General features: G+C 52.5%; 3 protein-coding genes across 9 annotated transcripts; 1 reads left to right on the forward strand and 2 right to left on the reverse strand.

Annotated features, from left to right (window-relative positions):
• Window positions 1–69: 69 nt before the first annotated feature.
• Window positions 70–1,200, forward strand: PFDN6 (prefoldin subunit 6). The gene is made up of 4 exons (XM_054493300.2): window positions 70–210; window positions 453–523; window positions 605–729; window positions 980–1,200. The coding sequence occupies exons 1-4, from the start codon at window positions 147–149 to the stop codon at window positions 1,107–1,109; spliced, it is 390 nt and encodes a 129-aa protein (XP_054349275.1). The 5' UTR covers window positions 70–146; the 3' UTR covers window positions 1,110–1,200.
• Window positions 1,201–1,923: 723 nt separating this feature from the next.
• RGL2 (ral guanine nucleotide dissociation stimulator like 2) lies at window positions 1,924–9,257 on the reverse strand. Of its 5 annotated transcripts, none has more exons than XM_054493283.2 (18): window positions 9,117–9,257; window positions 8,703–8,899; window positions 7,287–7,370; window positions 6,853–7,031; window positions 6,669–6,719; window positions 6,283–6,580; window positions 5,766–6,017; window positions 5,577–5,680; window positions 5,385–5,469; window positions 5,238–5,306; window positions 4,949–5,023; window positions 4,293–4,325; window positions 4,054–4,175; window positions 3,863–3,958; window positions 3,671–3,782; window positions 3,275–3,565; window positions 2,700–2,814; window positions 1,924–2,583 (listed from the first exon to the last, which is right to left on the reverse strand). In XM_054493283.2, exons 2-18 carry the CDS (start codon window positions 8,856–8,858, stop codon window positions 2,372–2,374), a joined length of 2,334 nt encoding a protein of 777 aa, XP_054349258.1. In that variant the 5' UTR covers window positions 8,859–8,899; window positions 9,117–9,257; the 3' UTR covers window positions 1,924–2,371. The 5 variants fall into 5 exon arrangements, with proteins under 5 accessions (XP_054349258.1, XP_063522178.1, XP_063522176.1 ...); XM_063666108.1 differs by lacking the exons at window positions 8,703–8,899; window positions 9,117–9,257 and adding exons at window positions 7,469–7,598; window positions 8,184–8,245; XM_063666106.1 differs by lacking the exons at window positions 8,703–8,899; window positions 9,117–9,257 and adding exons at window positions 7,469–7,598; window positions 8,051–8,227.
• A 690-nt stretch (window positions 9,258–9,947) lies between these two features.
• TAPBP (TAP binding protein) lies at window positions 9,948–24,649 on the reverse strand. Of its 3 annotated transcripts, XM_054493296.2 has the most exons (8): window positions 24,290–24,611; window positions 23,980–24,150; window positions 23,503–23,763; window positions 15,229–15,627; window positions 14,537–14,878; window positions 14,368–14,457; window positions 14,195–14,229; window positions 9,948–12,049 (listed from the first exon to the last, which is right to left on the reverse strand). In XM_054493296.2, the coding sequence occupies exons 1-8, from the start codon at window positions 24,324–24,326 to the stop codon at window positions 12,038–12,040; spliced, it is 1,347 nt and encodes a 448-aa protein (XP_054349271.2). In that variant the 5' UTR covers window positions 24,327–24,611; the 3' UTR covers window positions 9,948–12,037. The 3 variants fall into 3 exon arrangements, with proteins under 3 accessions (XP_054349271.2, XP_054349272.2, XP_054349270.2); XM_054493297.2 differs by lacking the exon at window positions 14,195–14,229; XM_054493295.2 differs by lacking the exon at window positions 9,948–12,049 and having other exon boundaries at window positions 13,615–14,229; window positions 24,290–24,649.
• Between the last annotated feature and the right edge of the window lies 1 nt (window position 24,650).

Raw genomic sequence — 24,650 nt, forward strand, 5'->3', positions numbered from 1 at the left:
GGGGGGGAGGTTGCGGTGCCCCTCAGGGCTACGTCTCAAGAGTGCTATCATTTCCGCAGGCCAGATCAGAAAAGGGAGCTCAGGTACCTTCCAGAGAGTGAGACCCAGCGCCCTTGTCTCGCACCCCGTAGGCTTTCATCCCCGCCATGGCGGAGCTGATCCAGAAGAAGCTGCAGGGAGAAGTGGAGAAATATCAACAGCTACAGAAGGGTAAGGGAACAGGGTCGGTATGGCCTCGCCCAATGCACTCACAACCCAAAGCCATTACCGAGATAAGGTTTGTTGCCCCATCTGGGCCCTCGCGTGCAGAGACTTTACCGCCTCAGTACTCTTCCCTATCACTCACCCGCTGCCCCCATCCTTTTCTGCTTCCTCAGATCCATATCCACCTGACTAGGATTGTGGGGATAGGTGGCACATTTGATGTTTCTAATCTTGCCTCTCATCCACAGACTTAAGTAAATCCATGTCGGGGAGGCAGAAACTTGAAGCACAACTAACAGAAAATAATATCGTGAAAGAGGTGAGGGACTGGGATTTGTGGGGCGAGGAGGGACCTGTACTAGCCATGGTTCTGATCACATATGTCCCATCCCTCCATCAGGAACTGGCCCTGCTGGATGGGTCCAACGTGGTCTTTAAACTTCTGGGTCCGGTACTAGTCAAACAGGAGCTGGGGGAGGCTCGGGCCACAGTAGGGAAGAGGCTGGACTATATCACAGCTGAAATGTGAGTTTTTATTCCACCACCGTGTGCTGCAAGTGAATCATTGGAGTAGAGGTGTTGAACCATTGCAGAACAGCTCTCCATAGTGGCCCCTAGTCCTCCAGTTCCTCCAACCCTTTCCTTCCCTTTTAACCCCCCTTCTTCTCCCTCCCCTAGATCTCAAGTTTTCCACCTATCTCTTGCGTTTAGCACCCTCCATAGTTAAGTCCTACTGATTTCTCCCTTTCTGCTTGTCTCCCTTGTCTCTCCTTAGTAAGCGATACGAATCCCAGCTCCGGGATCTTGAGCGGCAGTCAGAGCAACAGAGGGAGACCCTTGCTCAGCTGCAGCAGGAGTTCCAGCGGGCCCAGGCAGCAAAGGCAGGGGCTCCTGACAAGGCCTGACCCCATGGTCGGGGGTGGGGAGGGGAGGGGAGGGGAGGGAATGAGGCAGCTCTAGGATCTATACTGTAGCTAATAAAATGTAAAAACACCTGGCTCTGTTTCCTGACCAGGCACTTCTGTCATATCCCCACAGCCCCTTCCACCTTAACACACACCACCTGTATTACTCCCTGAGGTTCAAACTCTTGCACTTGGAATCTCTTTTTGTGGCACAGTGTTCTTTCTTGAAAGTGAAATCCTAAATGTCTTCAAACCTACTTCTTGCCTGTATATACAAACCTTAACTCTCCCTCATCTTGGTTGGCATGATTCTTTTGGAAGGGCATTTGCAACATAGAATATTGCTAGGAATGTCAGTTTAATTGAAAAAGAATACACAGTTCTCTAACCTGAGGCCCCAGGATGAAATGTGGTTACCCTCCTTGCCAGCAGCCCTGGCATCTCTATTAGTACTTTTCAGCCTCTGTCTTCCTAGAATTTGCTTGAATGTAGCTTAAACTGACTTAAAATCCCAGCACGTAATGCTTTACGGTATTATAAGTCCTCCCAAGTTTATATGTTGTCCATAAAGTTGTTCTGCCATTTCCTTGTTCTAAAATTGTGTTATACACATTTGCAGCAAGGGACCAGTGGTAGAGAGGTTACTGGAGAGAAATTGTTCTGAGGAAACTTTTTTCACCAATACCTCACTTTTTGCTCTGTTCATGGGGACAGAAAACATTGTGCCCCTTCCTGTTCCATGGCATCTACCTTCAGCCAATTCCCCACCCCCACTCATAGCAGCCAGTTTATATGTACTGCAAGGACAGGGGAGTAGAATTCAGGTAGTGTTTTGGTTTATTATCTTAGTGTTGTCACAGTGATAGAAACCCCCAGAGTGGGAAGAAGAGCTCTTGCGAGGACCTACTTTTTGCCATTCCCCTCTGCCCTGGGGCTCAGAACCTTGAGGCCTTTGCTTGGCCCTTGCATGTTAAGATATGGCCAAGAATCAGAAACTGATGCGTTTTTCCAGCACTACCTGTGTGCTGCACTCATGGAAGATGGGAAGCTACACACAGGTATCCAACCTGGTTACAAGACACCAGTTCCCACAGGGCTGGATTTCTCAGCTGTCTGGTAAACCAGTGGCACTTCACTGCCCCAGGGTGGCTGGCTACCTTTCTGAATTTCTGTCTCAATGTGATATAACTGCCACCATTCAGGATGGCTACCCACATCTGGTATGAACACCATGACTTCTGTAAGCCAACGGGGCTTCCTCCTCAGAACAGTGCCCGTGCAATCTTCCTCCCTGTGGCCTTGATCCTGGGAAAGGAGCCCCCTCCTCCCTCACTCGGAGGAGTTCCTGAGGCAGACGGGCCACTGGTGACGCCAGGTGTAGCAGTAGAGGACCTTCGCCGCTGCCGCAGGAGGAAATCATGTGAAGCTCCATCCATGGCGTAGAATACGTTAGCCGAGGCTGGGATAGTCAGCTCTGAAGGTTCAGGGGATGGATGTCAAACACAAACACAGTTGTTCCCCCCACAGCCGCCCAGATGTGGAAGCACTCCACTCTCCTCCCGAGTCTGCCTTTCCCTCGTGGCCTCTGACCTCGCTCCCCTGGTAGCAGCTGTACCAGCTCATACTCTGAAGCCACTGCAGAGTCACGATTGTTTTTCTTAAGGACACGACTGATGACACTTGGAGCCTTGTCCTGGCTTGTCACCTGGCAGGACAGGAGACCAAAAGAGCAATCAATCAGCCACGATTTCCCATCCTTCTACCCTCAGCCACTAAACCCAACCACAAAATGTTACTTGTGTCCGAGGCTTTAAAATGAACAGGGAAACCCAATACGGTGGCTTCCTATACCCCATAAGCCAGCCCACATGGTGCCCAATGAAACAGAGCTGCTTCCCTGTGGGGAAACTGCTGTTGATTCTGAAATTTTAATACGGCCACCAAAAGTTTAAGGTGTAGCAACTAATGCAAAATAGCCATCAAAATAAATTTCAGCTTCTATTAAAGACTAGAGTTTAGAAGATAAAAATAAAACATAACTGCCAAAACCAAAGGTCAAAATTAAAACTACATTGAATTCCATTTGGCTGCCCAAACCTCAGACAACATTTATAGTCCAACAAGACACCATCCTTCACCCCAACTCCATCCCAAGGCTCCCTCACCAAAATGCTCTTATAGACACTGCCATCTTCCCCCAGCTCCATCTGGACTCGGATGATGCGGCAATCAGAGGCCCCTGGCCCAGATCCCCCTCCCCCATATCCAGTCCCCCCGGAGGCCTCTTCTGCACCCCCACTCAGCGGGGAGCCACAGGAGGCTGAGCGGCGGTGACCTCGAGAAGGCCTAGGGGAGGAGGCTGGTGGGGAGAGGTGGCTGGGGTCAGCTGGACTGTGCAGGGATGGACTGCTTTCCAGGGCAGAGTCTAGTGACGAGACAGATGGCCACTTCATGTGCTAGGAACAAACAACATGGGACTGGCATGAAGGCAGGGAGGTTAAGGAAGAAAAATTTACAGAGTGAGGGTCAGCATCAAGGTCAGAGTCAGGAGTAGAACTCACCTGGGCCAGCCGAGTCAGCAGAGGAGCAGGAGTTGTAGGCGCCTCATCTCCCCCGATACTGGGCCGGTCACAGGACACAAGTGGGGTAGGGACCCCAACAGAGCCCAGAACCCTGCAGTGGCAGGAGGTTGGGAGGATCAGAAGAAAAGTGGAAGTCCCAAGAAACCACCCCCCAGCCAGTGAATCTCTCACTCTGTCCACTGCGAGATGACCAGTGTTGGCCGAAGCACCCGTGGGGCAGGAGGGTCACTGGAACCAGGTGGCTCCACCTCACAGGATACACGATGGCTGGGTTAGGGGGGCAATAGGCAGAGCTCAGGACATGACACCAATCCCCCACACCTGGCTAGAACCCTGGAGTCCCAACCTCACCCGCCAGTCACCTCTGAGCCTCTGTCAGTGGCCGGAGCCCCTGTAGCCACCTCTGGATATCATGGTCAGGTTGGAGGTTATAGCCACGACATTCATTCTGGAGCCGTCGCAACTCAGAAAGGACTGCAAACTCCTGGGAAGGAGCCCTCAAACTGCAGGAGCCAAAACTCAGGGACCCCTGACTTTCCCCCCTCCCCTTCCTGGAACATGGATAGGGAAGTCCAGCATCCAGCCCAGGCACTCCGCTCACCTTCCTCCGCTTGTCAAAATTGATGTATCCATTCTGCGAGGAAAATGGGGATGGGGTGAAAGTTCCAACCCTACCTTCCAGGCCACAGAGAGAGAATATCCCCTCTCTTAAACACACACAGCCACATCCAACTCATAACCACTTCCCTCCAGCCTCTCTGACTCTTCCATCCCTCCCTGTCTTCCTCCTCAATCTATCATGGCCTAAGCACTCCACTTGACCCTTTAAATTGAATATCTCAGGCAGACAATGAGGCTGCTTTGCAGATGAGAGGACCGGATAGTATCCAATTTGACAGGATTCCTTATCCAGAGAGGATAAGGAACTTGCCCAAGGTCTCAGTATTTGTTTATTTAACAAACTAGCAATAGAGCAGGAGCCCATCGCAAAACCTAGATGTGCTTACGTTTCAGGCACGTTCTAAGCACTTGACAAATATAAATTCATTTAACCCTTATAACAGATCAATGTAGATGCTATTTCTAGTTTCCCATTTACAGATCACTGAGGCGACTTGGCACAGAAACAGATCTGGCTCTGTCCCACACTCAGCTATTTGTGCCTTACAGCCCCTTGCAAGGGGCGGGGGGGGGGTCCGTCCGACCCTGCAGCCCACTTGTTACATCATCACAATGACACACACACACACCACTGACCTCCAACTCATCCTTGGAGGCTGCATCCAGCATCACAAGGTCCTTCAGGAAGGTGCCAAGGTATGGGACCACACCCTGAGGTCAGGGGTCAGGGTCAGAAGTGCCTGCCATTGACGTGAGGGCCCACCATCCCTCCGCACTTGCCCTCCCCATTGCCTCAGAGAACAGATTTCATTCTCCTCACCCCTCTGTGCCTCCCTTACCCATCCTTCAGGCTGCTCGCCCAAAACATACTCCTCACCCCTTCATAATCACCACCCCCAAGCCCACCACCCCGCTAGTCACTCACCCCACCCCGGGAGCCAGACCTCGGGGCCTTCTTGGAGTGTGGCTCCAGAGGAGACTGCAGCTTCACCTCCTGGTGGTGACAAAATAGAGACATGGGGGAGCAGTAGGGAGCAGGGAGAGGTGGGAATGCCACAAACCAGGCTCTTACCTGCACGAGCAGCTCCCGACTCTGGGAATAATTATCCTCCTCGGAGAAAATCTGGCAGAGACTGGAAAAGACTCTGAGGCTGTCCCTGGGGAAGGGAGAAAAGTGGCCCTGAGGACAGGCCTGGCTCTGTTACCCCCTCTTCCCTGCCTTCTGAGGAACTCCCACCCCAGTCCGATGCCTCATCTTCCCCACCTGGTTGCTTCCCCCCAGGCTGCCCGAAGCCTGTGGATGGGGCTGGACTGCAGGGCTGACACCACGGCATAAACTGAAGAGAAGTTTCGGAGCAGCCGGCACTCCTGTGGGGGTCAAAGAGGAGAGCTAAGGCTATGGGAGGCCTCTCCATTCCATGGCCGCCAACCGTAGGGCAATCTTCTCTCTCACCTCTGCCACGCGGATCCACTTCTCCAGGAGCCGGGCCCTCTGAGGGGGACGGAGTGGCCGTATGGTCACCTCCCCAGGTCCCTCTCCAGTGGAAGTAGCCCCCAGGACAGAACTAACCACTGCCCCTGCCACCTTGTTGAACTGTGTGACAGTAGCTCGGACAGATGGACAGAGGTGAGAATGTCCTGGCCGGTCTCTGTGACCCCACAGGCCTCCCAGGCACTGAGAGGGGATCAAATTGAGAAAAAGCTCCTGCAGGGTAGAGGTCAGAGGTTAAAGTTCACAGTCAAGTGAGGTCAGCTTTCCAATATCAGGGATCTGAGGATCTCAGGTGGCCAAGGAACCAGAGGGGCACAGGGTTTGAAGGGTAACGACCAAAGGGAAAAGGAAAATCAAAATGGTAGGTGGAGGAGGCTAGGAGCTGGATCAGGAAGGGGTGGAAGCAAGGAAAGGATCTGGAGTCAAGGAGAGGTTAGTAAGGGGTCGGGGGCATAGGGGCCAGAGGTCAGGGTCTCACCGCATCTAGCAGGGTCAGCTGTTCGGCCAAGTGGTCAGCGAGGAACACCAGGACATCCGTGGGGTCAGCAGGGGGATCGCCGGGGAGGGCCAGGGGCTTAGGAAGGTCGGGGGCCTGGGGGTCCACCCGGGACCGGAGGTTGCGGATGAGGTCAGCGCTGCCCCCCCCAACACCCTTCCCTGCTGCATACCCTGTCTGAAGTAAGAAGCTCTCAAGCCGGTCAAGCTGACCCTTGGCCTCAGAGCCAAAATCCTCAGGGTGAGAGGCCAGCCAGGTTGACAGTACAGAGATGGCTACCCTGGGAGAAGGGAATCAGCCAAGGGTGAGAGGTAAAGCTGCAGCCTGGGCAGAGAGGACTGTGAGATTAAGAACCAGGGGTCACTCACTCTGTTGTCCTCTCTAGTTCGTCGGTAGGATGAGATTCAAGGGCTTCCAGCCTGAGGGGGAGAAGAGGATCTATCTGTCCATTTTTCCCAAACCTTCAGTGGCTTTGACTATTTTGGTGGGATGTTGCAGCTTTAGGAAATCCGGGCAGACACTCCACCACCCTGGGTCCCTTATGACTCTGACCTGTCAGCCATAAGCCCTAGCAAGGCAGGCGTGGAGGTGAAGGCCCGGTGGGTGGCCAGGAAGGCTGACATGAAGGTCACATCAGTCCCTGATGTCCGGGTATCCAGTAGGTGTCTGACCAGGGCCTCCAGAGTGCCAGCTCGGAGACGTCGGGAGGAACGTGGGGGAGGCATAGGGACCTGGAGAACACAGAGAGATGATCACCAACCCTTTCTCCCACTCTGCCCCTAGATTTCTGAGGACAATCCCAGACCCAGGAGATGTTCCAGACTCATTTTTCTGATACTCAGAGAGGGCAAAAGTCTTGGCCTATGTCACACAGCAGAGTCCAGGACTCCAGAACTCCAACCTAGCACTCTGGCCAGAAAGTCAGCCAGAGGAAGGAAAACTGGGAATGAAGAGTCAGAGGTGAGAAGCTAAAGTCATTATCTCACCAAGGGATCAAGAGGTCGATATTGGCGGCTTGTGACAGTAAACACGGCACCATCCTCCTCCTCATCCCAGACGGACACAGGGGCCTGGAGGAGCAAGGAAGGGGAAGTCAGACAGTTCCACACCACCCCCCATTGCCCTCAGCCTTCACCCCAGGCCCTGCTCCTCCCTCTGTACCCCTCACCTGTGGTGGCAGGGCATAGTACCAGCGAGTGCGAGGAAGGGTTGGGGGAGCTGGTGACCCCAGGTCTCCCCTACTGGGGCCCAGACAGCCCCACCCCAGCCGCCTCAGGGCCCCGGTGGAGTCGAAGGGGCTGCAGTGGAGGCGTGGATGGAGTATAGGAATTCTGATCCTGGAGACCCCCAAAGCCCCTTCTCCACAGAGCTGAACCCACACACGACAGAGAAGCAGGGTACAAAGGGCAGGAGAGGGAAGCGACAGGCAGCAAGCCAGAGGCAGCGACTAGGGGTAGCTGAAACCTCAGTCCAGGCACTGCCGCATGCCCCGCCCCTCCCGGCCAAGGACTATACCAGCCCAGAGAATTAGTCTTTCTCAGGCCCCCTTTCACCCTGGTCCCTCGGGTAGCGCCTCTACTATCGCAGCCTTAAGGGACCCCCGAAGGTAGCAGCTCCAATCCCAGTGCAGGAAGAAAAAGGGGAAGTGGGTTGATGGGAGGTGGGGGGCGGTAGACTCAGAGTCACGTGGCCCCAGCCCCTCCCCCGACCGATCCCGAAAAACCAGCCCTGCCAGTCAACCTGCCCTCACCTAGGATCTGGACCTAGGAGTTTAGGACCTCGGGGCCCCAAATCCAAACTCTGGCCCCTCCTGAGGCCCGAAATCCTGCTCCTGGCCACCACCATTAATCCCTAATGAAAACAGGTGACCACTCTCTACCCACCCTGGGATCTCTCCTCCAGGTCCCAGAATCGTGGCTTCCGGGCCTCTACGCAGGACCAGGGCGGGGCGGGCGGGCGGGGGGAAGGGGGAGAGAGGGAAGGAGGGGTCACGAAATCTGAGGGTTCCCTCCCCAATCCCAGAGTCAGAGGAGCTGGTTACTGTGGAAACAAACCCCTCCCCGCCAAACAAAAACAAGGAGGGAGACAGGGACCAAGACACGACTGCTCAGAGAGGTAGGCACACTCAGGCAGGCAGAGGTAGAGGGCCAGAGACCCGCAGGGATAGCCAGCCAGAAGTTCCAGGCAGGAACAGGGCAGGTTCCTGCGGGCAGGTCCTGAGTCACACTGACAGAGAACCACAGAGACGCCAGGACTCCCCGCAGCAGAGAAACGGGCCGACACCCTGGGAGGCGCGAGAATAACTGAGGCAAGGAGGAGGAGATGTAGGGACCCAGAGACAAGAGAAAAGTGGAGACTTCAGAAATACATACGCCCCCTACCTCCCACCACCCGCGTCTCACCTCTTCTTCTTCCTCCTCCTCTTCCTCCTGCCCCCCGCCCACGACCAGGCCACCTGGGCCCCCACCCTCTTCGGGGTCCCGGCTTCGGAAGCTGCTCAGTACGACTCCCCCGGGGGGGCTCGTGTCCAAAAGCAGCCGCAGGGGCCGCGGGAGCATGGCCGAGTGAAGGAATCAGCGGGGTCGGGCCATGGGGGCGCCTGGGGAGAGACGGGGTGGGGTGGGGGTGGAGAGTCAGGCAGGCGCGGGGGAACCGGGCAGGGAAGGGACGTGGGTGGGTGTCAAGAAGACCGGAAGGGAGTTCTGCAGGAAGGTTGGGGGAGGGGGCAACAGAAGGGTGGAATAGGGGGGCCCTTGGTGCAGTTGGGGAAGGAGGGGTCACGAGTACGGGGACGCACAGGGTGCTCAGGCTCTGACCTGCTCGGGAGGGGTGGGGGCAGCGTGGGTCCTGAGCCGCTGTTGCCGTCGGTCTCCGGCCCCGGACCGAGTCCCCTCCCCGGCTTTTCCGTACCCCCTTGAACCCCCCCCGCCGGGCTCCTGGGCCCTCCCGCCCTTTCCGCTCCCCCCCGCGTCCGCCCGCTCCGAGAGCGAGAGCAGGAGCCAAAAGGGGAAGGAAGTGAGGACAGGAGCCAGGGCCGCGGACTAGGGGAGCGCTGGACGCTCAGGGACCAGGACCCAGGCGCCCGAGTCCCCAGCTCCACTGTCCTCCGCCTCTACACTCGCGGATTCTGGAGACCACGTCGCCCCGCACTGAACTGGAATAAAGATTCCAGTCTCCAGCCCTTGGGGGAAGGCAGGAGCAGAATTTGACATTCCCTTCCCAAACAATAACACGGCTAAAACTCCCGCGGGAAGCGTTTCAGGCGGAGAGAGAGCCGGTCACTCCATCCCCACGGGATTACGCTCCCCACCACAACCCACGAATGTAGCTGACCGAAATCCCGGCCGGGTTTTCGGAAGGGCCCTCGATTCCCGCCCCCTCGGCAGGGGGCGGGGCAGGAAGCAGCCACATCCGGTTCCAGATTCGGCTCTCAGGGGCTTCCGGCGCTGAGACCGAGATCCCCGTCGGCTCGGCATAGCCTCGCCGGTGGAGTACCCTCCGCTTGAGCGCATCTCATGTGCCAGTAGTGGCGCCCGCCCCAAGCGGTGTCGACGGGGCGTTCTCTGAGGGGTTCAGGGTCACTGGAAGGGACCAGAGGTGATTGGAATATTCATTGAGCTTGGAAAGGGGTTGGAATGAGAGAACCGTTTGGAAGCACTGGAATACAACTTTATTCCCACACGATTAGACCTGTTACCCCGTCGGTCTGGCCAACCGTCCTGACTCGGAGATCCCTGAGCTGCGCCGCCGCTTCCTTCGTCAACATCCAGCAGCTATTTGATGAGCGCCCTCCAGTGGGCCTTAGGTCCCTATGCCGGCGCGGGGTTACAGCAGTGGACAGACAGGCCGGTCCCGGTCCTCGAGGAGCCCAGGATCCGCGGGGAGACAGGCATTTAACGACGACTCACACGATCACTTAAATACAACTGTGGTGAACCGCACAAGAGGGACGCGCGGCGGTCTGCGGGGAATGACGAGGCCGACCTCGTCTGCGACCCAGGGAGGGCAAGGGTGGACCAGGCAAAGGGAACAGAGGACTGGGACCTGGCGATGGGCGGGAGGCGTTTGGTTCACTGGAGGAAAGGAATAGCCCTGTGTGTGATGAGCATTGAGAGGAGGGCTGGCGAGCACCGTCTAGGGCTGGAGAACTAGGCAGTGGCTCCAGCGCGGGGCGGTGGGGGGGACAAGTGAGCCAGGGCAAGAAGAATGGATTTGGCCCTAGAGTACGGGTTCTCCAAGTGTAACCTCGGCCCTACAGGTCGCTGAGACTATGTCAGGGGGTATGTGAGATTTTATAACAAAATTAAGATGTTAGTACAATATCGTGTTTCGCCGCCGGGCGCGGTGGCTCACGCCTGTAATCCCAGCACTTTGGGAGGCCGAGGCGGGCGGATCACAAGGTCAGGAGATCGAGACCATCCTGGCTAACACGGTGAAACCCCGTCTCTACTAAAAACACAAAAAATTAGCCGGGCGCGGTGGCGGGCCCCTGTAGTCCCAGCTACTCGGGAGGCTGAGGCAGGAGAATGGCGTGAACCCGGGAGGCAGAGCGTGCCGTGAGCCGAGATCACGCCACTGCACTCCAGCCTGGGCAACAAAGTGAGACTGTCTGAAAAACAAAGAAAAAAAAAGAAGATGTAATTTGCGGCCGGACGCGGTGGCTCACGCCGGTAATCCCAACACTTTGGGAGGCCGAGGCGGGCGGATCACCAGGTTAGGAGATCGAGACCAGCCTGGCTAACACGGTGAAACCCCGTCTTTACTAAAAAATACAAAATATTAGCCAGGCATGGTGGAGGACGCCTGTAGTCCCAGCTACTTGGGAGGCTGAGGCAGGAGAATGGCATGAACCCGGGAGGCGGAGCTTGCAGTGAGCCGAGATCGCGCCACTGCACACCAGCCTGGGCGACAGAGCGAGACCCCGTCTCAAAAAAAAAAAAAAAAGTTTTTTGCCTTCTTCATTCTATAAGTGTACAGTGGAGTTTTTCAGAAGCTACATGATATGTATTGACACCATGATTCCCACAGTGAATGGAATGTGTGCCTATGTATTCTCGTGTTTCAAATTTTTCTCAGTTTTAAGTTCTAGTACCATAAATGTTGATAGCTATAACCCACATACCCAAAAGCTTTTTGGGGTCCTTGATGATTTTTAAGAAGTCCTGAGAAAAAATTTTGAGAACCACTGTCCTAGAGCTCCAAGAAGGTGAATGCTGTAAGATGTGTGTTTTTAAAAAAAGCATTTCTCGGGCCTGGTACAGTGGCTCACGCCTGTAATCCCAGCACTTTGGGAGGCCGAGGTGGGCGGATCACCTGAGGTCAGGAATTCAAGACCAGCCTGGCCAACATGGTGAAACCCTGTCTCTACTAAAAATAACAAAAATTCTCTGGGTGTGGTGGCATGTGCCTGTAATCCCAGCTACTCCAGAGGCTGAAGCCAGAGAATTGCTGAACCCAGGAGGCGGAGGTTGCAGTAAGCCAAGATCATGCCACTGCACCGCAGCCTGGGCGAGAGAGTGAGACTCCATCTCAAAAAAAAAAAAAAAAAAAAAAAAAAAAAAAAAAAATTCTCCCTTGTATAAGTGAAAAAAAAAAAAAAAAAAAAAGGCATTCCAGCCACTCAGTAGAGAGAGATTGGAGGGATTAGGAGCAGATGATGGGGTATTATTTTAGGGAGCTACTACAGAAGCTTGGGCCAGAGATGGTGGTGGCTTCCACAGGATGGCAGTGAGTGCCCTCACTCTGCTTTCTGGAAGAGAGGAAGGTGGTGAGGAATTCAGGATATTAGAAGGCAGTTGAGGTGTACATGGTCAGTCTAGAGACATACAAACTATCATGGGCACAGATGATGGGAGAAGGATGAGGCTAACATTTTCTGCCCTCCAGACACTGTGCTGAGTGCTGTATCTCCTGCATCTTCTAAAGGAGATACACTGTCTTCCTTAATCCTCCTAACAATCCTCTCAGTCTCCGCTGTCCAATATGACAGCCACCACCCACATTAGGCTACTGAGCATTTGATATGTGGCTAGTCCAAATTGAGATGTGCTGACTGTTTAAAATAAACACCTGTGTTTGAATACTTAGGGTGGGAAAAGGGCTGCAATTTATTTTCTTTTCTTTGTTTTTTTTTTTTTTGAGACAGGATTTCACTTTGTCACCCAGGCTGGAGTACAGTGGTACAATCTTGGCTCATTGCAGCCTCACCCTCCCAGATTCAAGCAATCCTTCTGCCACAGCTCCCCAAGTAGCTGGGACTATAGGCGTGTGCCACCACGCCCAGCTAATTTGTTTTGTTTTTTGAGGCGGAGCCTCACTCTGTTGCCCAGGCTGGAGTGCAGTGGTGCGATCTCGGCTCACTGCAACCTCCACTTCCCCGGTTCAAGCAATTCTCCTGCCTCAGCCTCCTGAGTAGCTGAGATTACAGGTGTGCACCACCACACCCGGCTAATTTTTCTGTATTTTTAGTAGAGATGGGGTTTCACCATGTTGGCCAGGCTGGTCTTGAACTCCTGACCTCAGGTGATCCACCCACGTCAGCCTCCCAAAGTGCTAGGATTACAGGCATGAACCAACGCACCTGGCCAAGACTGTAATTTCTTTTTTTTTTTTGAGACGAAGTTTTCCTTTTGTCACCCAGGCTGGAGTGCAATGGTGTGATCTCAGCTCACTGCAACCTCCGCCTCCCAGGTTCAAGCAATTCTCCTGCCCCAGTCTCCCGAGTAGCTGGGATTATAGGTGCCCGTCACGTCTGGCTGATTTTTTGTATTTTTAATAGAGACGGGGTTTCATCATGTTGTCCAAGCTGGTCTTGAACTCCTGACCTCAGGTGATCCTCCCGCCTCGGCCTCCCAAAGTGCAGGGATTACAGGCATGAGCCATCGCACCCAGCCTGTAATTTCTTATATTGTTTACATGTTGCAATAATATTTTGGATGTACAGGTTGAGCATCGCCGATCCAAAACTCTAAAATCTGAAATGTTCCAAAACCTGAAATTTTTTTAGTGCCAACATGATGCCACAAGTGGAAAATCCCACAGCTGCCCTCATGTGATGGGTCACATATATTATTAAAAATATTGTGGTCGAGTACAGTGGCTCACACCTGTAATCCCAATGCTTTGGGAGGCCAAGGCGGCGGGCGGATCACCTGAGGTCAGGAGTTCAAGACCAGCCTGACCAACATGGTGAAACCCCGTCTCTACTAAAAATACAAAAATTAGCCAGGCGTGGTGGTGGGCGCCTGTAATCCCAACTACTCGGGAGGCTAAGGCAGGAGAATCGCTTGAACCTGGGAGGTGGAGGTTACAGTGAGCCGAGATCGCACCATTGCACCCCAGCCTGGGCGACAGAGACTCTGTCTCAAAAAAAAGAGAAAGAAAAAAATCTTCAGGCCATGTGTATAAGGTGTATAGGAAACAAATGATTTCTGTGTTTAGATTTGGGTCTGATCCCAAAGATATTAAATATATGCAAATATTCCAAAGTCTGAAAAAATCCAACATCCAAAAACACTTCTGGCCCAAGCATTTCAGATAAGGGACCAGAATTATTAGATTAAATAAGGTATATTATTAAGTTAATTTTACCTGTTTCTGCTTTTTTTTTAATGTTACTAGAGTATTTAAATTTACATATGTGGCTTGCATTATCTTTCTATTGGACAGCACTACCTAAGTAACTTTAAAATCCCTACACCCAAGGAAACATAGATTAAGTAGCATGCTCAAAGAGTCCTACAGTTAGGATATAGTGCCAGGTTTTAACCCAGATCAGTGTGAATTCCAAGCCTAGGTTCTGCCTACCACACCAGCAGCCTCCCTCCATGGGTTTTGAGATAGGATGAGGAGATAAAGTGACAAGGGAAAGATACAGAGAGGTGGAGCACTGTACCTTCTTTGAATCCTTGCAGGTAGACAGGTAGACAGCTGTGGGAAAAGATTGAGAAGGGATGGGATGCTGGAGTGGTAGAGGTGGAGGGCAGAGGGATGGGCGTCAGGCTCCTGGGAGTAGGTGGGGAAAGTCCACCAACCTCAGGTCATGGTCAGGGTGGGGCTCACACTTACCAGCCCAGCCCAGTGCCTTGAAGAGCCCGAGCAGAAGAAAGGCAGACAGGAAAAGGCCTACGCTGTCCTCGAGGGAGGGCCCTGAAAGACCTGGCAGGCAGAAGGGGTGAGAGTGAGCTCCTGTCTTCCTGGGTGCTGGCTCAGGCTCTGCGGAGCTCCCAGCTCTTACCTGCTACCTCCAGGGTGACCTCAGCGCTGCGCCCTGAGGCAGGCAGGCTGGGATGGTGAATTCGACAGGCATAGCGTGCCCCATGCTGCTCAGTGGTGACTGGGGGCAGCTGCAAGTGCCCAGAGAGGCTGACAGAGCCATCGGAATGGTGGCGCAGGGCCGAGAGCCACCTCTGCCCCTCGGCCTTCTGCGAGTGGCCCCCTGGGCCACCCCGGAGTTCCCACTCCACCTCCAGGCCCCCAGAAGGGTAGAAGTGGGACACAAGGCAGAGCAACTCTGGGGGTGCCTCCCCTGGGGCGGCCCGTGCAAGGGTTGCTGGCATCAGGGACACTTTGGGGGGTTCTGGGGAAAAAGGACGAAATGAGCATAGGGAAATCAGTCCATACTGTCCTCCCTAAGAGACCCTCAGTTTGCCTGCTGGCTTCCTCAGAACTAAAGAAGGTTGGGTTTCTTCTCCTGAAATAGGGAACCCACTGTCTCTCCATTGGTGCATCACAGAAATACCCATGTCAAAGCCCCTCAAATTCCCAGGAAACTTCTAGCCTCCCATTACCCCTCTAACTCCCAGGAACCCCTTTCTATCTCTACTTACTTGCCCAGGCACCCTCTTATCCATTCCCCCTCCCCTTATTATGGTCCCCACAATCCAGTGCCCACCTTCTACCCCTGGAGACCTCTGTCCCCCAACTCACTGTACACAGCAAGCTCCAGGGTGACCTGTCCTTGCAGGTATGGCAGGTGTATGGTGGCCAGATAGGTGCCGTCCTGAAAGGGTTGAACTCTAGGCAGCCAGAAGGTCCCATTTCCGGTCCATGGGCCCCATGGCTCATCATCATCCCAAGCAGCAAATGCCACGGCCCCTTCTTGGGCTGCTGGCATCTGGCCATTCAGCCCAGGAGTTGCAGCCAGGAGCAGATGTCCCTTACCCAGGTGCTGGCGTCGCCACTCTAGCCCAAAGGGAGGGGGACCCGGAGGCAGAGATGAGGCGGCCTCAGAGGTGGGGGGCATGTAGGTAAAGCTCAAGTCCAGCAGAGCATCTTGTCCCAGTCTCACTCGAGGGGCAGGGGTGTGGGTGAGGACAGTCAGTACCACTGAGGAAGACAGGGAGATGAGGGGTTGGGAGGGGCATGAGGGAGAGAAAGAAGGAGAAAAAGATAGAGAAATGCAGTTATTGGGGAGGACTAAACTGCAGTTTACCCACCCCTCAGAGGACACCTTTTCTGATACTCACCGTTTCCTAGCCCTCCCTGCAAACTCCTTTTGCTCTGCGACTGGGTGGCACCTAGTGTGACTGAGGGTGAGCAGAGAGGTCTAGGGGTGGTGAGTAGGGGCAATGAGAGGGTATGGCCTTTGAAGCCTACTCTGAACACATAGCACACTCTAGCTCTGGGGAATGCAGAATCCGAGGCCACTTCTGACACAACCTGAACCACTCTATCTCCAAGCACCACCCTTGAGGAACCAGGCCTTTCTTGATTACAGGCGAAGACAATGATTGAGCCATGACTGTCGGTCCTGTGGTGCTGTACAGAATATTTACTGACTCTAGAAGGTTCCAGCTCTAGCCTAGACCTAAGCACAGACCTCTGTGCTCTACTGAAGCAGTACGGTGCAGTGGCTAAGTGCCTGGAGCCTGGCTGACCTGGTTCAAATCCCCTCTGCAGCTTATTTATATGGCCTTGGGCCACTTCATTTTTCCATGGTTCAGCTTCCTAATCTCTAAAATTAAAAGTTGATGATAATAATAGTACCTACTTCATGAGGTTGCTGTGATGGTTAAATCATTAATACCTCTTGCTACTCAAGTCTATTCAGTTCCCAATTTTAGATAACAGAGACACCCACACATGAAGGGTGCTTAGAACACTGTCTGGAACACAGTAAGTCTACACATGTGTTTGCTATAGTTACACCTAACTTAGCATACCCATGTGTTTGCTATAGTTACACCTCACTTAGCATACCCCAAGTCAACAGCATCTCTGCAACATTCCCCACCCTGCTCCAATGCCCATCTTCCCTGTCTTTGATGAATGATCACCAAGCCCGCCAGACACTAAAAGCAAACCCTTGGAGTTACTCAGACTCATTTATTCATTCAGCAACTATCGAGCACTGAAGATGTTCAAGGTATCCTGGTAGAAGACAAAATGGTGAACAAGACAAGCAGTCCCTGCCCTCAAATTGCCTATAGTCCAATGACAGACAAGCAAATTGTCAAAAATAATGTGCTATGTGCTATCCCCACCAGGACCTAACAGATCTCACATCTGTTTCCAATTTAGGTTCTCATCAATGTACGTTTAGACAATTACAACAGCCCTCCTGTCTGGTCTCCCTATTCTCAGTCTCTCCTTCAACTCCTCCTTCACACTGTAGCCAAACAAGGTGACTACAAGTCTGATCCCATCACCTACCTGTTTAAAAATCCCAAATATGGGCCAGACGCAGTGGCTCATGCCTATAATCCCAGCACTTTGGGAGGCCGAGGCGGGTGGATCACCTGAGGTTGGGAGTTTGAGACCAGCCTGACCAACGTGGTGAAACCCCGTCTCTACTAAAAATACAAAATTAGCCTGGTGTGGTGGCGCATGCCTGTAATCCCAGCTACCCGGGAGGCCGAGGCAGTAGAATTGCTTGAACCCGGGAGGCAGAGGTTGCAGTGAGCCGAGATTGTGCCATTGCACTCCAGCCCAGGCAACAAGAAGGAAACCCCGTCTCAAAAAAAAAAAAAAAAATCCCAAATACGGCCAGGTGTGGTGGCTCACACCTGTAATCCCAACACTTTGGTAGGCTGAGGCGGGTGGATTACCTGAGGCCAGGAGTTGAAGACCAGCCTGGCCAACATGGCAAAACCCTGTCTCTACTAAAAATACAAAAATTAGCCAGGTGTGGTGGCAGGCACCTGTAGTCCCAGCTACTTGGGAGGCTGAGGCAGAAGAATCACTTGAACCTGGGAGGTAGAGGTTGCAGTAAGCCAAAATCATGCCACTACACTCCAGCCTGGGCAACAGAGTGAGACTCCATCTCAAAAATAAATAAATAAATAAATAAATAAATAATCCCAAATACCTAGGAAGTCAGCTGATAAAGGCATAGGCTGAAGCTACATGGCCTGGGTTCAATTGCTAGCTAGCCCTACTTCTTTTTTTTTTTTTTTTTTTTGAGATGGAGTTTTGCTCTTGTCACCTAGGCTGGAGTATAGTGGTGTGATCTCGGCTCACTGCAACCTCTGCCTCCCAGGTTCAAGTGATTCTCCTGCCTCAGCCTCCTGAGTAGCTGGGATTACAGGCGCCCACAACCACACCCAGCTAATTTTTGTATTTTTGGTAGAGATGGGGTTTCACCATGTTGGCCAGGCTGGTCTTGAACTCCTGACCTCAGGTGATCCGCCTGCCTTGGTCTCCCAAAGTGCTGAGATTACAGGCGTGAGCCACCACGCCTGGCCTCTAGCTCTGCTTCTTACACACTGTGTGTCCCTGGGCAAATTATTTAACTGGTTTGTGTCCCATATTTATCTGTCTGCAATATAGGGATAATATTAAAACCTACAACATATGGTTGTTGAGAGGAATAAGTGAGATTATGCATATAAAGTGCTTAGAACAGGGCCTGGCATATAGAAAATACTTGATAAATGTTAGCTGTTACTATTTTCATTACCTTCATCACTGTCATGGACTTGCTGGTTAACTTGGGAAAATCATTTAACCTGTATTTTCCTCACTAGTCCAAAGATCTGACCTTTGCCTATCTTTTAAAAGAATCAAGTAAAATAACAGGCTTTTTCCGGGCATGGTGGCTCACACATGTAATCTCAGCACTTTGGGAGGCTGAGGCGGGTGGATTATCTGAGGTCATGAGTTGGAGAGCAGCCTGGCCAACATGGTGAAACCCCATCTCTACTAAAAATACACACACACACACACACACAAATTAGCTGGGCGTGGTTGCGGGTGCCTGTAATCCCATCTACTTGGGAGGCTGAGGCAGGAGAATTGCTTGAATCCGGGAGGCAGCGGTTGCAGTGAGCCAAGATCACCCCATTGCACTCCAGCATGGGTGACAAGAGTGAAACTCCGTCTCAAAAAATAAATACGTACATAATAAAAACAGGCTTTTTAGAATGACACGCCCTCCAAAAGAACTTCTGATGGTTCACTCTCACCTACAGAACAAAGCCCAGCTTTCAAGGTATTTGAACATTCAGCCCCTAACCCACCCTTCCAGACTTCTCCTGCACCCTACAAACCAGCCACATAGAACCCCTTTCTTGTGCCTAGTAGAAGTGGTCATCATTGGTCATCTCTCTGCTTTGGTCATGAGGTCCCTTCAGTTTACATTGTCTTTCCCATTTTCTCCCAAACATCTATCAAGCTTGTCCAACCTCCAGCCGAGGGACCACATGCGGCCAAGGACGGCTTGGAATACAGCCCAACACAAATTCATAAACTTTCTTAAAACATTATGAGATTTTTTCGCATTTTTTTTTTTAGCTTATCAGCCATCGTTAGTGTTCGTGTATTTTATGCGTGGCCCAAGACAATTCTTCTCCCAGTGTGGCTCAGGGAAGCCAAAAGACTGGAGACCCCGATCTAAATGCTCCGTGTACGTTAAGGTCACTTTCACTGCTGTTTCTTCCCAGAAAAGTCTAGGTCCTTCAGGTAGAAGTAATCTTTTTCTTCTTGTAATTATCTTTATGTTCTTTTTAGTCCTAGCTTCTGAGGCCTATAAGGTTAAACTGTTCTCATCTTCATGGAATTGTTCAGTAGAATAAAAAAAGTATGCAATTTCACTTAGTTTGTCAAAATCCAGAAACATACTTTTGAATTGTTAAAAAAAAAAAAAAAAAGATCCACAGGCCAGGCACAGTGGCTCACGCCTGTAATCCCAGCACTTTGGGAGGCCGAGGCGGGTGGATCACCTGAGGTTGGGAGTTTGAGAACAGACTGGAGAAACCCCGTCTCTACTAAAAATACAAAATTATCCAGGCATGGTGGCACACGCCTGTAATCCCAGCTGCTTGGGAAGCTGAGACAGGAGAATCACTTGAACCTGGGAGGCGGAGGTTGTGGTGAGCCGAGATCATGCCATTGCACTCCAGACTGGGCAACAAGAGCAAAACTCGATCTCAAAAAAAAAAAAAAAAATCCATAGAATTAATAAACAAAACCTTGCTGGGCAGGGTGGCTCAGACTTGTAATCCCAGTACCTTGGGAGGCTGAGGTGGGAGGATCACTTGAACCCAGCAGTTTGAGACCAGCCTGGGCAACACAGCAAGACCCTATCTCTATTTAAAAGAAAAAATTTTAAAAAATAATAAACAAGACCTAAAGGTTTTACAGTTTAACTCTTTTTTTTTTTTTTTTTTTTTTGAAGACAGGGTCTCACTCTGTCACCCGTCGAAAGTGCAATCCTCCCACCACAGCCTCCCGAGTAGCTGGGACCATAGGTACATGCCACGACACCCAACCTTTTTTTTTTTTTTTTTTGAGACAGAGTTTCACTCTTGTTGCCCAGGCTGCAGTGCAATGGCATGATCTTGGCTCACTGCAACCTCCACCTCCCAGGTTCAAGCAATTCTCTTGCCTCAGCCTCCCGAGTAGTTGGGATTACAGGCATGCGCCACCATGCCCAGCTAATTTTGTATTTTTAGTACAGACGGGGTTTCACCATGTTGGTCAGGCTGGTCTTGAACTTTCGACCTCAGGTGATCTGCCCACCTCAGCCTCCCAAAGTGCTGGGATTACAGGCATGAGCCACTGCGCCCAGCATTTTTTTAATTTTTAGTAGAGACAAGGTCTGGTTATGTTGCTCAGGCTGGTGTCGAACTCCTGAGTGCAAATGATCCTCCCACCTAGACCTTCCAAAGTGCTGGAAGTACAGGCGTGAGTCACCTCACCTGACTCCATAATATTTTAAAAGAATGGTGAGAATTAAACACTATACACACAAAGTATATTAAGAAAGTATAGGCCTGGCGTGGTGGCTCACGCCTGTAATCCCAGCAATTTGGGAGGCTGAGGCGGGTGGATCACCTGCGGTCAGCAGTTCAAGACTAGCCTGGCTAACATGACCAAACCCTGTCTCCACTAAAAATACAAAAATTAGCTGGGCGTGCTGGTGGGCGCCTGTAGTCTCAGCTACTCGGGAGGCTGAGACGGGAGAATTACTTGAACTCAGGAGGCAGAAGTTGAAATGAGCAGAGATCACACCATTGCACTCCAGCCTGGGCGACAGGGTGAGACTCTGTCTCAAAAAAACAAAAACAAAAACAAAAACAAAAAAGTATATTTTGGGCCAGGCAGCTCACACCTGTAATCCCAGCAGTTTAGAAGGCCAAGGTGGGCAGATCAGTTGAGCCCAGGAGTCCAAGACCAGCCTGGGCAACCTGACGAAAACCCATCTCTACAAAAAAAATACAAAAATTAGCTGGGCATGGTGGCACATGCCTGTGATCCCAGCTACTCAGGAGACTGAGGCAGGAGGATCACTTGAGCCACGGAGGTGGAGGTTGCAGTGAGCTGAGATCATGCCACTGCTCTCCAGCCTGCACTGCACTTCAGCCTGGGCGACAGAGGGAGACCCTGTCTCAAATAAATAAATAAGTATATTTGTCAATAAACATTTAAAAATATTTGATAAGACAAGTATAAATGTATATTAGCAAAATCATCAATGATCTTTGACCCTGGAGAAATTTCATTTCTAATTTTACATCAGTACAACAGCTTTCATTTTCTTAAATCCCTAATCAAGCAGAAATGCTTGAAAAGAAAGAGCACAGCAGGCCGGGCGTGGTGGCTCACGCCTGTAATCCCAGCACTTTGAAAGGCCAAGGTGGGCAGATCACCTTAGGTCAGGAGTTCAAGACCATCCTGGCCAACATGGTGAAACCTGTCTCTACTAAAAATACAAAAATTAGGTGGTCGTGGTGGCACGAGCCTGTAATCCCAGCTACTGGGGAGGCTAAGGCACAAGAATTGCTTGAACATGGGAGACGGAGGTTGCAATGAGCCAAGATCATGCCACTGCAACTGCACTCTAGCCTGGGCAATAAGAGGGAGACTCTGTCTCAAAAATAAATAAATAAATAAATAGCAGGCCAGGCGCAGTGGCTCACGCTTGTAATCACAGCACTTTGGGAGGCGAGGCGGGAGGATCACCTGAAGTTGGGAGTTCAAGACCAGCCTTACCAACATGGAGAAACCCCATCTCTACAAAAAAATACAAAATTAGCTGGGTGTGGTGGCAGGCACCTGTAATCCCAGCTACTCGGGAGGCTGAGGCAGGAGAATTGCTTGAACCAGGGAGGTGGAGGTTCTGGTGAGCACGAGATCACGCCATTGCATTCCAGCCTGGGCAACAAGAGCAAAACTCTGTCTCAAAAATAAATAAATAGCACAGCATCTTGCTTTGACCCCAGTTGTTTGTGAAATACAGACAATCTTACCACCTTGGCACTTCCAGGGTTCCCTGTCTGCACGTCCTTCACTTTCTACTTTACATTAGGATTATCCGTGGCAAATCCGCCCAGAACCTCCTGGAGAGCAGAGTCTACATCAGATCATCATTGTGACCCTTAAGGGCACCCAGGGCCACCCCAGAGATTCTGATTTAATCGGGCAAGCTAAGCATGGGATTGAGTCAGGTTTCAGTATATTTTAGAAACCTCTAACAGCGTGGACTGAGAACTGCTGAGTCCTAACTCATTCTTGGTGCTAATAAGTATTTATTGAATCAATGAATAAATTAACACAGTGCCATCTCTTGATAGTCACAACAAGAAAGGCAGCTGGGAAATAGTATCCACATTTTACAGTTGGAAAAACAAACTCAGAAAGCAAAGACCATTCTCATCATCACCTCGGTGGAGCCAGTAGCCCTAGGAAATATTCCACCCCACCAGAGAGAGCCACTGTCCACACAAGAGCAGTGTTCCTCAGCTTCTGCCAGGGTGGGGGCTTGAGACTAAGAATCGAGGTATAGGCAGAGGTGAGGGTTTCAGCATGGGTTTCAAGTCTGTCTCCCTGGTTCTGTGGGTAATTCTCAGGAGGGTGGAGGGAAGGGAGAGTACAGGGCTTGGCTGGGGTTGGCCTGTCCATCAGGCTGTGTCGCTGACATAAAATCCAGATAGAAAAGCTAAGAACTCTACCGGTATTCTACCCCAGAATACCTCGCCTCCGCTGCCAGGAGGGAGAGCTCCCAGATATCCAGGTCAGACTCTCTTCATTCTTGAATTATCTGCACAGTCCCTCCCACATCCCAGCCTAGCAAAGCTTCCGACCCCTGGGCCTCAAACTGCAATGCACCTTTCAATGCAATAGGAACTATCCATTCTCCAGCCGCGTCCATCCGCCACTCGAGCCCACTTGCTTGCGGACCACAGAGCGGCAGCACATCCCCACACGCGGCTGTCAGGGAAGGTCAACGCGCTAGAGTGCAAGAGCCTTTGCTTTGCGGATTGCCGCAGCGCCGGGTGTGGGCGCAGGTGGGCATAGAGTGCTGGGTTTTGAAAGAGTGAACCGCAAAGCTGAGGGTGCTTTGCGGTTGAGTGAACTGCAAAGCTGAGGATACAGATCTGGGAGGAGCAGAGAAAAAACGCTCCTGCTTCTGAACCCCTCCCACCTCGCATCACCTGACAAGTCTCTCAAGGTCTGGTGTCGGGAAACCCCACCTTTTCAAAGCCCCGCCCTTCGAAACACCAGAAAGTAACCCCCCTGCCCGCCCCTGCTTTCCCCCTACCCACTGCCAAGCTGCAGTTTTTTGTTTTTTTTTTTAACTGGGTGAGGGCTAGAAGGAGCTGTAGAGATTGATTCATTCTAGCCAAACCACCTCTCTTAACAAAAAAAGGAAACTGAACCCTGATTGGCGAAATGTCTTGCTCAAGTCCATAAAGCGAGACCACCGGCTGATCTGGACCCTTAGAATCTACCCACCCTTCTCCACCCCCCCTCCCCAGCTACCTGTTGCCATGGTGATGAGAACAGGCTCCTGCTGAGGCTCTGGCTGTGGTCGCAAGAGGGTGGAGAGGCTGAGGACTGGGCTGGATATGCTGACCATCAGCCAAGCCCCATCCAGGGCCCGCGGGCAGTTCTGCGCCGGGGTCAGGCCGCTGGCCCATTTCGCAGAGGCGGGGAGAGGCACGAAGCGGCTCATCTCGCAGTGTGGTGCGGGGGCGCCCCGGGGATACCGCCTGAAGGCAGCCTGGAGGGCGCCCGCGGGATCTGAGTGTAGAGAAGGAAGTTGCAGCTGTAGAGTCACCGCCGGGAAAGGGGCTGGAAGGGCAGCATTCGGGGAACTTCAAATGCACAGACTACCCCATAGTGAGACTCACTTTATAGAGGGGAAGCTGAGGCCCGAGGTCACTGCCGGATCTAAAGAGGAGGGGGTTTCGGTGGAGGCGACAGAGGTAGCGGGGCGGCGAGTCCCTAGAGACTCACCGTGCACGTTGAGGTAGAGCTCAGGGTCGAGGTCCGGCCGGGGCGGCGGTCCCCCCGTTCCCTGGCGCAACAGCAGTGCACCGGGTCTCTTGGCCAGGCCCTTTCCGCTCGCATCCTCCACGAACCAACACTCGATCACCGCGGGTCCTGCCGAGACGGCGGTCGCCAGGCCTGGCGTATAGGGACGCGAGTGAGGAGCGGTTTGTATGTCTGGTGACATACAAACTCCCACCCTGGCATCGGCTCCAGTGGGGCCACCTCCCTCCGCTTCCCTCTAGTTCTTGGGCGAGGAGTCGCGGGGTTCGCTCACCCAAAGCCACAGCGAGGAGCAGAGACAGGGACTTCATGGCGCTGCGACCTCCTCAGCCATGAAGCCTCCTCTTCCTCCTTTCACTTTCACTTTCCTCCAAAGGGCGGCAGGCGGGGCGGTGGAAATCCCCGCTCTGGTTAGGTGAGGGTGTCTGGGGGACCGGTGTTTCCCCACTGGCCAGGCAGGGACACGGGTAGATCCTCTCCAGTTCTCACCAGGACACCCCAGCCTTACCGCGCCCTCCTGGACTACCCAGCAGCCCCGAGTTCGAGCCCTCCCCAAGCCCGGGCCCTCCCCCGCCCCCCAACTCCTGTGTGTGCTCTCCAGCATCCACTTGCCCGAAAACCATTACTCCGGCTTC

The sequence above is a fragment of the Pongo pygmaeus genome, chromosome 5 (genome assembly GCF_028885625.2).
Source record: "Pongo pygmaeus isolate AG05252 chromosome 5, NHGRI_mPonPyg2-v2.0_pri, whole genome shotgun sequence".
Taxonomy (NCBI): Eukaryota; Metazoa; Chordata; class Mammalia; order Primates; family Hominidae; genus Pongo; species Pongo pygmaeus.